The sequence below is a fragment of the Onychomys torridus genome, chromosome 4, assembly GCF_903995425.1.
Source record: "Onychomys torridus chromosome 4, mOncTor1.1, whole genome shotgun sequence".
NCBI classification, from domain to species: Eukaryota; Metazoa; Chordata; class Mammalia; order Rodentia; family Cricetidae; genus Onychomys; species Onychomys torridus.
In genome coordinates this window covers 6,648,076-6,660,092 of record NC_050446.1, presented here as the reverse complement: position 1 = coordinate 6,660,092, position 12,017 = coordinate 6,648,076, and the positions used below count along the sequence as shown (strand labels likewise).

At 47.4% G+C, this 12,017-nt stretch overlaps 1 protein-coding gene across 1 annotated transcript; it reads right to left on the bottom strand.

Moving 5' to 3' along the window:
* Positions 1 to 1,368: 1,368 nt before the first annotated feature.
* On the bottom strand, positions 1,369 to 12,017 carry Swi5 (SWI5 homologous recombination repair protein; the record flags this gene model as incomplete). The annotated part of the gene is made up of 5 exons (XM_036183383.1): positions 1,369 to 2,342; positions 3,816 to 3,910; positions 4,867 to 4,991; positions 11,549 to 11,597; positions 11,821 to 12,017. Coding segments are annotated over 5 exons (531 nt in total), but the record flags the coding sequence as incomplete, so codon positions are not given.

Here is a 12,017-nt window from a genome sequence, read left to right as displayed (position 1 = left end):
ATCAGGATGAAGCTCTCAACTCTATCTCCAGCATCATCCTGCCATGCCTCCTCTCTCTCCCATGTCATAATAAACTAAGCTTTTGAACTGTATGCAAGCAACCTCACAATCAAATGCTCTCTCTTAGAGTGTCTCTTCACACCAGTAGAATAGTGAGTGACTTAAGACACAGGGTTTCACTATATATAGCCCTAAAGCCTGAAACTCACTATATGGATGAGGCAGGCCTTGAACTCAGAGATCTGCCAGCCCCTGACTTCTAAGTGCTGACATTAAGGATATGCCACCACCATGTCCAGCAACAGACATTAAAAACAAACAAACAAAAACAAAAAACTGGTGCTGGAGAGATGGTTTAGGGTTAGTGATCGGTTCCCTGCACCTATGTCAGAGACTGGAGGCTGCCTGTAAGTCCGGCTTCAAGGGAACCCTAAGCCTCTGAGCCCTAGTGCACGCACATATACTACACATGACGTACACATAATTTTAAAAAAAATTTAAAAAAGATTTGTGTATGTGTTATGTCTGTGTGGGAGGGGTGACTGCAGAGGCCAGAAGAGGGTGCTGGAGCAAGTGGTTGTGAGCTGCCAGATGTGTGTTGGGAACTAGGGAACTAATCTGAGACAGGGTTTTCACTATGTAGCCCTGGCTGTCCTGGAACTCACAATGTATCCTAGGCTGGCCTCAAATTCAGAGGTCCTCCTGCTCTGCCTCCCGAGTGCTCAGATTAAAGATGAATGCTACTACTCACAACTCAGGTTTTCTTAACAGCCGAGCCAGCTTTCCAGACATGTTTGGTGTCTTTGACAAAGACAGGGTTTTATATACCCTATGTAGCCCAGGCTGGCTTGCAACTTATAGTACTACCCTGCAACTTATAGTACTACCCTGCCACAGCTGCCAAGTGCTGAGATTACAGGCATGAACAGCTGGCTCTATAACCATACTTTTACCACGTTTAGTTATGGAGGTGTGTGAGTTCTGCTCAGACAGGCAGTGAGTACCCCAATGAAGATACTATATTTTTCCAATGTAGAAGCCAGTTGCCCATGGCCACACAGCTGCTGACAAAGAAGCCTCCTCCCCTACCCCACTATGCTGGTTTAAATGTAATTGGCCCTCAAAAGCTTACAGGGAGTGGCACTATTAGGTGTGGCTTTGTTGGAGTAGGTGTGTCCTTATAGAAGGAATTGTGTCACTGCAAGGATGGGCTCTGAGGTCTCCTATGTTCAAGCTATATGCAGTGAGTCAGAACACTTCCTGCTGCCTTCAGGTCAGCCCTCTCCAGTACTATGTCTGCCTGCACATCACCATGTCCCAACATGATGGTAATGAATTAAACCTCTGAAACTAAGCCACCCATTGAATGTTTTCCTTTATAAGAGTTGCTGTGGTCATGGTGTCTCTTCACAGCATCAGAAAGCCTAAGACACCCACCTCCAGTGGTTTCTATGCAGCCCTGGGATCCATCAAGCCTGGCCTCTGCCTCTGCCTCCAGAGTGCTGGGATTAAAGGTGTGCAGCTAAGGCTGGGAGGAGACAGGAACTCAGCCTTTAGGCTGACAATTCAGCAGCATTCAGTGTGAGGATTCGGGGAGACAGGGTCTTCCCCTTTTGGCTGAGGAGCTGGAGGGGTAAGCAGTGGCTGTGGCTTGTCTCCTCTGATCTTTTAGCATTCACCCAGGTATCTGGCTCTGCGTTTTTATTGTCAGACCAATTAGGATTCATGCAACAAACACTACTACACCTGAATAAATAAGTTTCTCACTTCTACTTTTAACCTGTTCCTTCTCAACCCAGAAAAGTAGCATCACAAAGCACAATCTTGGGCTCACTCCCTGCCACCCTTGCTATTGGTGACTCTGGGCAAGTCACCTGCCTCTCTGAGGTCAATGGGACAGCAATAAAAATTCTCCTGGATGAGGTAACAGCTATGAGACTCAGTAGGAGTGAACTGTTGTGATCCATGGCAGACTGGGACTAGTAGAGGGAAGGGATCAAAACCATATAGAGACTGCTCATGTTTATTAACAAAAGGGACAACCACACACATCCATTCACAAGGACATTTAGGAACCTCAGCACTGACAATCCCCACCCCCACCCCTACCCCTCTTCTCTAGGACCCACCCTAAACTTAGTTTGGACCTTCAGGAAATTGGGGCTTCTAGCAATTTTTGTCTGGAAACCCTATGAATGTACTGTCTGGGTTCTTTGCTTTTCATGTCCCCATCCACCTGTCCCCATGGGCTGTAGATAAAAATCTGCAAGCCTCTGTTCAGTCACTCAGGTCTAGACCAAAATCTGGATATAACTCCTTGGTGGTGACACCTCGGGTCAGAGCTGAAAGAAAGGAAGGAAGAATTACTATCCAGTGGAGAAGGTCAAAACCCAAGTGAAGGCCATTGTCCTAACCACCCAGACCACCACCCTTGGAGCCCAGATTCACACCTCACCCAAATGGCAAAGGAAATCTCCCTGCTTCTCCTTCCAAGCTCCGCCCCTTGGGGGGCTTGCCCTGGCCAGCCCACAAGACCAAGCATTACAGCATGGCCTGCAGCCAGCCTTCTGGCAGCAGCCTGTGTGACCCTGCTCCTCTTCCTGCTCTGCCTAAGACTCATCCTTTTCTCCACAGGGAAGGCTCCTCAGAGGCCTCCTCCTAGCACCCAATCTTGCTCTCTCCTGCCTCCTTCTCCAGACCCCAGTATTCCATCTCCACTGTGTCCTTCATAGAACTTTAACACACTGCAGCATAGCATTTCTGTTCATCTACTAACTACCTGGCCATCTGCCCACTCTAAACACTAAAACCCAAGGCATGTGTTTCACCACCTCCCAGCATCTTAGATACCATTTACACAGTGAATATTCACTGAAAAGACAGGAAAGTGATAGGATGGTGACAGGTCTCCATCTGAGTTCTAACTCTTTTACTGTTGTTGTTCTGACCAGGTCTTACTATGGAACCCAGGCTGGTCTTGAACGTATGATCCTTCTGCCTCAGCCTCCAGTGACTGGGATTTCAGGCATACACTACCACACTTAGCCATATCCTTTCCCCCCCCCAGCTCTGATCACTGCTCTTTTAGACACTTTCATTTCCTTCTTATTCTCTTCTCGCTCTGGAGGACCCGTTCTTAAAGACACATGATTCCTCTGGTCTGTGGAATCTTGGATGCCAAGAAGGATTTCTGTCACAAGCACTAAAACTCAGGCAGTGACTGGTCAACAACGCAGCTCTAAACACTATCCCACTGGCTGCAGAGTATCAGGGCGCAGCACCCTGGGCCAGTGGAAAGGGCTATTGAGCGTAGCTAAAACTAGCTACCGAGTATCTTACCCCAAACCAGTCTGACTTCATGGCAGGCTGCTCATCAGCCCAAGCATACAGGTATCTGCTTTGGTTCAAGACTCTGGATGGCAAGATTCAGGAGGAACTGATCCACTGTCTATCATAAAGAGCTGACCTGGGCCTTGCTCCACTGGAGCAAGTTGGTCATCAGAGGCCTCCATGGATCTCAATGTCTGTGCAGGCATGGAAGATCAGGGACCTCAGCCCCAGCCTCAGAGGTGGGTAAATCCTGTTCAAACTTGCTCCTAAGTAGGCCCTGTGCTCGAGATCCTGGAGACTAAAGAAAGAGCTGCAGACCTGCTTTGCTGGGTACTCGGGGAAGCAGAGGCTGGTGAGAAGAGGGTTGGGGTATTCCAGGAGCAGGGGAGCTGACAAGAGTGGGATGCTTGGCAAGTCAGGGGACCAAGGAGTAAAATCCAACACCACTGGGGGGAGGAGCCATCTCCCCATCCCTTGAGACTCACCCAGCTTTCCCAGTAGCATCTGTGCCACATCCTTGACGTCATTGTACTCGTGGAGGAGGGAGATATGGTTCTCCAGTTCACCCACACGGTAGCCTCTGGGGAAGAGCAACGGAGAGCAGGTACCATCAGGTAAGCTGATGGAAACAATGAGACATTTGTTTAGCATCTGTTCAACAAATATTCACAAATGTAGTCCTACTAAGTGCTAGGCCTTGGGGATAGTGAAGACAGGATGGACCCTGTTTTCCTGAAGCTTATAATGGGCAGGGGACCTACCTATCCCCTCATTCCTAGCAAACTTATCTTGTCCCTTAAAGGAGTTTCCAGACACTTGGTTACTATGTGACTCTAGCCATAGATAAGCACATAATTTGGGGCATCAGGCAGATTCTCTCATGTGAAATATACATCCCAGTGCATCTCAGCCTCTGTCCTAAGGCTGGAGTGAGGAGCATGAGGAAGCCCAGGAGCTGTGGAGAAGCCAGCTTCTCCTAAGTGCTGAAATGCCACACTGATGAAGGATCCATGATAGTCAGCAGTGCTTAGAATTCAGCACCAGAGGGAGAGACCAGAATAGCCACTGCTTCCACTTCCACCAGCTTTCTAGAACCTGGTTCTAGGCTTGTCCTAACCTCAATTCCCAGAGCAGCCGCAAAGACACTCAAGAGTCCCACGGCAGAATCTTTCCTATGCCAAGCTAGTACGGCTAGGTTTGTTACTAGGCACTAATGAAAAGTTTCGAACGTTTGTGTCTGACTTGGGATCCACCCCAGGGCTTATGTTGGACAGGTGAGCACTCTGCTATAGAGCCTCATCTCTTGCCCTTTGTTTTCTTGCAGTAGGGACGGAGCCCAGGGCTTTACCCATGTGAGGTGAGCACTCCACACTGGTCAGTTATCCTAACCACACTGGGGAGGAACAAGATCGGCTAAGAAAACTGGACATTGTTGCCTATACCAGAAGACCACTTCAATGTTACCAGCTATACAGCAAGTTTAAGGTCAGCCTGGGGTACAAGAGGGTCTCAGAAAACAAAACAACAAAGACTTACTCTTTTACTAACTGGGAAATCTCCTTGTCCAGCATGTCCAGCCTCTCCTTCAATTTCTGAATGTCAGAGTTCAAAGACTCCTCACTGCTGTTGTCATCAGTCTGTTCAGGCTTGGGAGATTGACGCTAAGTGGCAGAAAAAAAATACCATCAGCTGGATTGATTAGTTACCCACAGATCAGAGCCTACACGATACCTCTAGATACTCACTCCCTATTTCTGCTTGATAATAGGCCCCTGCCCTCAAAATGCCACTTATTTCTCAGCTTTCCTTGGAATTAGGTGTGGCCCAAGACTGTTCTGCAAGTGGAAGTGTCATCAGGAGTGATAAGTGTCTTTCCAGGGAGAGAACATGCCTAAGCTGGCCTCTCTGTCTGAAATGTTGATGTAATGCTGGAGTAGACCAGCAATCTTGGATGAGGAAGCAGCAGCCTCATGGAGGCTGAAGCAAGATGGAGGATGGAGCCGGGCGGTGGTGGTGCATGCCTTTAATCCCAGCACTCGGGAGGCAGAGGCAGGTGGATCTCTATGAGTTCAAGGCCAGACTGGTCTACAGAGCAAGATCCAGGAAAGGTGCAAAAGCTACACAGAGAAACCCTGTCTCAAAAGACCAAAAATATGGAGGATGGAGTCCATGATGGTGGTTATTTGGAGTTTTCTTCCCAATTAAACCCAATTCTAAACAACTGGTCACCTTGGCCTGCAGTCTGAGCCAAGATCTGCGATGTTACTTGATTTATAATCTCATTGGACAAGACCTTTCCCTAAGGCTACATTTCATCTTTGCCCTTTTTCAACCCGTGACCCTCAGAAGGGCCACATTACATATCCTGCATATCAGATATTTACATTGTTTCATGACAGTAGCAAAATTAATTATAAAGTAGCAAAAAAAAAAAAAAATTAATGTTATGGTTGGAGGTTAGCACAACATGCGGAAGTGTAAGGGTCACAGCATTAGGAAGGTTGAACCACTGCTGTAAAGGCTGGCATCTAGTGCTCAGCTTATCTTCAGGAAGTGCCATGTTGGATGAACTGCCTAGCAAGAAAACAGAGGAAGCTGTGGTTCCTGTTCTTAGGTCTCTGGCTTGTGATCAGTCACTCTGCAATTATGAGTGAGCAGTCTGCCAGCATTGGCAGGAGCCCCAGGAAAAGACATCCCCTGTATTCAGAGCACGCTTAAGCCAACCAAAGGGAAGGGCTTGCAAGGTGGCTCAGCTGGTTACATTACCTGCCTTGCAATCCCAACAACCTTGAGTTTGACTCCCAGAACCCTGGTAGAGAACCGACTCATCAAAATTGTCCTCGGACCTACACACATGTACACATTAAAAATGTTTCAAAAGGGCCACTGAGATGGCTCACCACGTAAAGGTATTTACTGTCAAACCTAACAGATAGGAGTCCTCCCCTGAAGACCACACAGTGGGAGGGAAAAAAATGACTCCTTCAAGTTGTCCTGACTTCCACTTGTATACCGTAGTGCAGTTGACCCTTTAATACAGTTCCTCATGTTGTGGTGACCCTAACCATACAATTATTCCGTTGCACCTGGCAGTGGTGCTGCACACCTTTAATCCCAGCTCTCGGGAGGTATTGTCAGGCGGATCTCTGTGAGTTCGAGGCCAGCCTGGTCTACAGAGTGCAATCCAGGACAGGCACCAAAGCTACACAGAGAAACCCCGTCTCGAAAAACGAAAAAATAAAAATTGTTCTGTTGCTACTTCAAAACTGTAATTTTGCAGGTTGGGGATTTAGCTCAGTGGTAGAGCGCTTGCCTAGTAAGCGCAAGGTCCTGGGTTCGATCCTCAGCTCCAAAAAAAAAAAAAAAAGTAATTTTGCTACTGTTATAATGTATGTATCTGAAATTTGACCCTCTGAAAAGGTCATTCAAACCCTAAAAAGCTCACAACCCACAGATTGAGAACTGCTGTCGTAGTGCCTCCTGCCCCAAATAAAAGAAGTAAATGTAATTTTACTTACTTTTTTTTGTTTTTCAAGACAGGGTTTCTCTGTGAAGCTTTGCACCTTTCCTGGAACTCACTTGGTAACCCAGGCTGGCCTCAAACTCACAGAGATCCACCTGCCTCTGCCTCCCGAGTGCTGGGATTAAAGGCGTGCGCCACCATCGCCCAGCAATTTTATTTACTTTTATTTTACCCCCCCCCAAAATGGAGGGGGAGGGGCAAGGTCTCACTATGTAGCTCTGCTCCAGCTGGTCTGTAACTCAGTACGTAGACCAGGCTGGACTCCAACTCAAAGATACATCTGCCTCTTACCTGCGGAGTCCTGGGACTAAAGGCATATGCCACCATGCCTAGCAGAAATAAATGTAATTTTACAATTTTTTTTTTAAATAAGGCTGGAATGAGGGTTAAGAGCACTTGCTGCTCTTGTGGAGGATCTGGGTTTGGTTCCTAGCATCCACACAGGGTTCACAACCACCCTTAACTCCAGTGCCAGGGGTCAGACCTTTTGATCTCTAGGCACCCGGCATGCACTATGGTACACATACACACATAAACAAAACACTCATGAACATAAAATTTAAAAACTTTTTTTATATTATTCAATACATTCTAAAAAATTTTGGTTTTTTGAAACAGGGTTTCTGTGTAGCCTTAGCTGTCCTGGAACTTCTTCTGTAGACTAGGGTAGACTCGAACTCAGAGATCTACCTGCCTCTGCCTCCCCAGTGCTGGGATTAAAGGTGATTAGCCACCACTGCCCGGCTATCTTATTTTTAATTATGTGTCTGTGCACATGAACGCAGGTGCCTGTGGAAGCCAGAGGAATTATATCCCCCTGCAGCTGGAGTTCTAGTTCATGTCCTCTGCAAAAGCAAAGCACACTCTTGACCAACAAGTATGTCCAGTCTCTTCTCCACTTGCTCTCCAGCTCACTTTCTGAGACAGGGTTTCTCTGAACCTAGAGTTCAGATTTGGCTTGGTAGCTAACCAGCCAAGTCCTAGGGTGGTTGTGGTTTTACCTCAATGCTGGGATGACATCATGCTTGTGCTTCTATGTCCAGTGTTCACATGAGTGCTAGAGAGTTTATGTGGGTCCTTTCATGGCAAGCACTTTACCCACAGAGCTATCTTTCCAATCTACATTGGTGTTTTATTTCATTTCTCATCACCTGACATGTTGTACATTTCATTTTTTTTTTGTTTGTTTGTTTGTTTTGTTTTTCGAGACAGGGTTTCCCTGTGTAGCTTTGCGCCTTTTCCTGGAACTCACTTGGTAGCCCAGGCTGGCCTCGAACTCACAGAGATTCACCTGGCTCTGCCTCCTGAGTGCTGGGATTAAAGGCATGCGCCACCACCGCCCACCCAGTACATTTCATTTTAATTTTCACACCACTGCTATCTTGGTAAATTCGAAGGAAACAAGGACTTTCTGTGTTTGTCCACTGCTGACACCATAATGCCTACAACAGTAGTTGGGTACACAGTAGACAATATTCATCAAATGAAAGATCCAACAACTAATCAAGTAATTATAAGTCTAAAAAAAGCTTGGAAGAATAATGTGCTTAGGAAGCGTCTAGAATTTAGTCAGAAGTAGGGAGTAAGGCTTCTGGAAGAAGCTGAACTTCAAAGGGTAAGTGGGTGTTAGCTTGGCCAACAGCTCTAATATTAACCTGGGGACTTTTCCCCAGGCACTACCACTCAAGTAAAGCTGAATCCCTGGCTTTGTCAAAGAAAAGAATATCAGGACAAGCCCATACGAGGGAAAAGCTGGGCTTTATTAAAATACATTCTTAACAGATTTAAGAATAGGAGTCAAAGGCATCCCAAGAAAAATGAGACACACTCAAGTGAGGTGTGGGCTTCCAAAGGTTACTTGAGTTTGTAGTTTTTTCTTAACTTTTAGGCAGGGTCTACTATGTTGCCCCGGCTGTCCTGAAACTCTGGTTTGAAACACCCTGAAATTCACCAGCCTCAGCCTCCCAAGAGTGCCTGACATTAAAAGCAAGTGTTACCGCTCCTTTTGTCTCCACAACAGTCCCATAGGTGACTTCTGAAATTACTCAAAGGTTTGCTAAGGAATTTTACAGTGATAAGAAGCGGTCCCATGGTTCCTGACACCCGCTTGGCAGGGTTACAATGGATAACTAGATCACAAGGATGCAGAAAATTAGTAGGACAGCATCATCTTTACTGTAAACAAAGGTAATCGTCTTATGAGAGTCCTAGAAAACTTCTGGATGAGGAGCGCAGCACTATCCAGGGCCTTACCATTCCTAGTCAAAAATATTCCTTCTCAAAAGAAATATTAGGGACCAGTGAAATGTTAGCTGGTAAAAGTGCTTGGTGACCTGCTGGAAAGATGGTTCGGTGGTTTAGAGCATGGGCTGTTCTGCCAGGGGACCCAAGTTCAATTTCCAGCACTTACATAAGCAGCGTGCAACTACCTCCAACTCCGGCTCCAAGAGGCTCTGACACTGTTGGCCTACACAAGCACCTGTACACACTACATACTTATACACACATACATAAATTTAAAAATAATAATAAAAAAGGGGATGGAGAGATGGCTCAGAGGTTAAGAACACTGGCTGTTCTTCCAGAGGTCCTGAGTTCAATTCCCAGCACCCATACGGTGGCTTACAAACATCTGTAATGAGATCTGGCCCCCTCTTCTGGCCTGAAGGGATACATGCAAATAGAACACTGTATACATAATAAAATGGGGTTGGGGATTTAGCTCAGTGGTAGAGGGCCCTGGGTTCGGTCCTCAGCCCCTGGGGGGGCGGGGCGGCGGTGGTGCTTGGTGACGAGTCTGGTGACCTGAGCTGAATCCCTGAACTCACCGTGTAGAAGAAAAGAACCAACTCTCAGAAGTTGTTCTTTAACCTCCATATGTATTCTGGACATTCAAGTGCCCAAAACCAAATACTAAACACATTTTAAAATGTAATTTTAAATTAAAAAACAAAAACAAAAACAAAAAACCAGCCAGGTGTGGTGGCATAGGCCTTTAATCTCAGTACTGGGAGTCTGAGGCAGGTATATATCTGTGAGTTCAAACCCAGCCTGGTCTGCAGCAAGGGGTAAAGACCCTGTCTCAAAAGAAGGAAAAAAAAAAACAACTCAAAAGAGAAAAAACCAAACAAACAAAAAACCAAACAAACAACAAAAACCCCACCAAACCAAAACCAATAAGTTAAAAAAGGAAATATTGTCTTTATGTTGGCAACATTCACAGTAAATGTTAATCGTGCTGGATTCCTGACTAAAATCAGGGTTCTAACTCTCTTTTTGTTTGTTTTGCTATTTGAGACAGGGTTTATCTGTGCATCCTGGCTGTCCTAGAACTCACTCTGTAGACCAGGCTGGCCTCACACAGACCCTGCCTCTGCCTCCCCAGTGCTAGGATAAAAGGTGTATGACACTACTATCCTGCTTAAAGTGCTCTTTTTCCCTCCTTATGGCCCCATAATTTTCTCTGGCATTTGATCTGACTCCCCAGCACTTGGGAGTTGCTAAGGCAGGGGATGAAGAGTACTCTGCCAGTCTGGTTACATAATGAGACCATTCAAGGCATCCTTGAATACAGAGTAGGTTTGGGCCTGCTTGTGACATGAGACTATGAAGAACCAGCCCGCCTCAATCTTAGGCTTAAAAGCCATCTTACAGTAAAGATACACTAGGTTCCTTCCTGTTTATGATTAAACCTGTTTTCCAAGCCCTGGCTTTTATAACCTTTTTAACTACAAATTGTTCTAAACTGCTTGTTCCAGAAATGGCAATCATGTCTTTGTTTCAGAAAGTTGTTATAATTATAACCATCTTGCAACCCTACCTGTTCCATTTTTCTCTTTCTTTCTTTCTTCTTTTTTTTTTTTTTTTCTTTTTCTTTTGGTTTTTTGAGACAGGGTTTCTCTGTGTAGTTTTGGAGCCTGTCCTGGATCTCACTCTGTAGACCAGGCTAGCCTCGAACTCACAGAGACCCTCCTGCCTCTGCCTCCCAAGAGCTGGGATTAAAGGTGTGCGCCACCGCCATCCCGCCTTACCTTTGTTCCAAAAGGTTATATGACCACCTATGCTTACCTTGTTATGCCCACTTTGCAACCATGTCTCTGTTTCAGGAGGTCGTTAGAATTAACATGCATGCTCGTGTTCTGCTCCTGTAACCCCGCCAATTTTGCACCCAAGCCCCCATTTGTTAACCCGCCACCAGAGTTGTAGTAAAAGCCTTGTCTTCTTCACATCCGAGGCTGACCTCTCCAACCCTGCCTTAGGTGGAGCCAGCCTGTGTACATGAATAAAAAAGTCTGCTTGTTTGCTTTAATTAATTTGGCCATGATGATTTGGGTCGGTGGCCTTTCTCCTTCCATCTTTGGGCTTAATAACTATTCCCCAACCCCCCATAGGCATAAAGAACAAAAGGAACTACTAAAAAGAAGTGCCTCATGATTTCATCGAAGAGTGCTTGAAAGAATCCATCTTTGGGGTGAGAAATGAAGGACGCTGAGCGTTAGGGGTGGCCAGAAAACAGGAGGCAGTGCTACTGGCGTAGAGAGTTCTTGACTGGGAAACGTATGCAGGGCTGAAGGCAGGGAGGGAAGGGAAGGGCGGCTGCCTCAGGCCGGCTCGGCGGCGGGAGGCTCGGCGGAGGCGGGAGATGGGTGGGCAGGTGTTGGGATGCAGAGGGCGGGGTGGGGCCGACGTACTCACCGGGGATCGGAAGGGCCCATGGCAACTTGGGTAGAGTCCTGAGTCAGTCCTGGGGAGGAACCGAGGAGAGGGCTGGTGACCGGGAGCCGCGGTGGGGAGGGGGGCCGACCGCGACCCCGCTCAGGGCATCGCCCTGGGCTATCGGGGTTCGCATGTGGGAAGGGGCCGGTGGGGAGAACGGGTCGAGAGGGGCCTGGGGAGCGGAAGTCTGGGCCGAGGCCAGAGGGTCGGGGGAGGGCTGTGACATGTAGCGCTGCGCGCTCCTCGCCCACCTCCTGAACCCCGAGGTCCGAGGCACCCGGAGCGGGGTCGTCTGGTGCGTAGGAGAGTCCAGGGTTGGGGTTAGACGGCAGCCTCGGCTGCCCACGCAACGAGAAAACAGCGACGGAGACCACCGACGGACCCGCGTCGAGCTGCGCGCGCACCAAGCGGGAGCGGTCCCGCCCCTCCCTCCGATAGGCGGCCGACA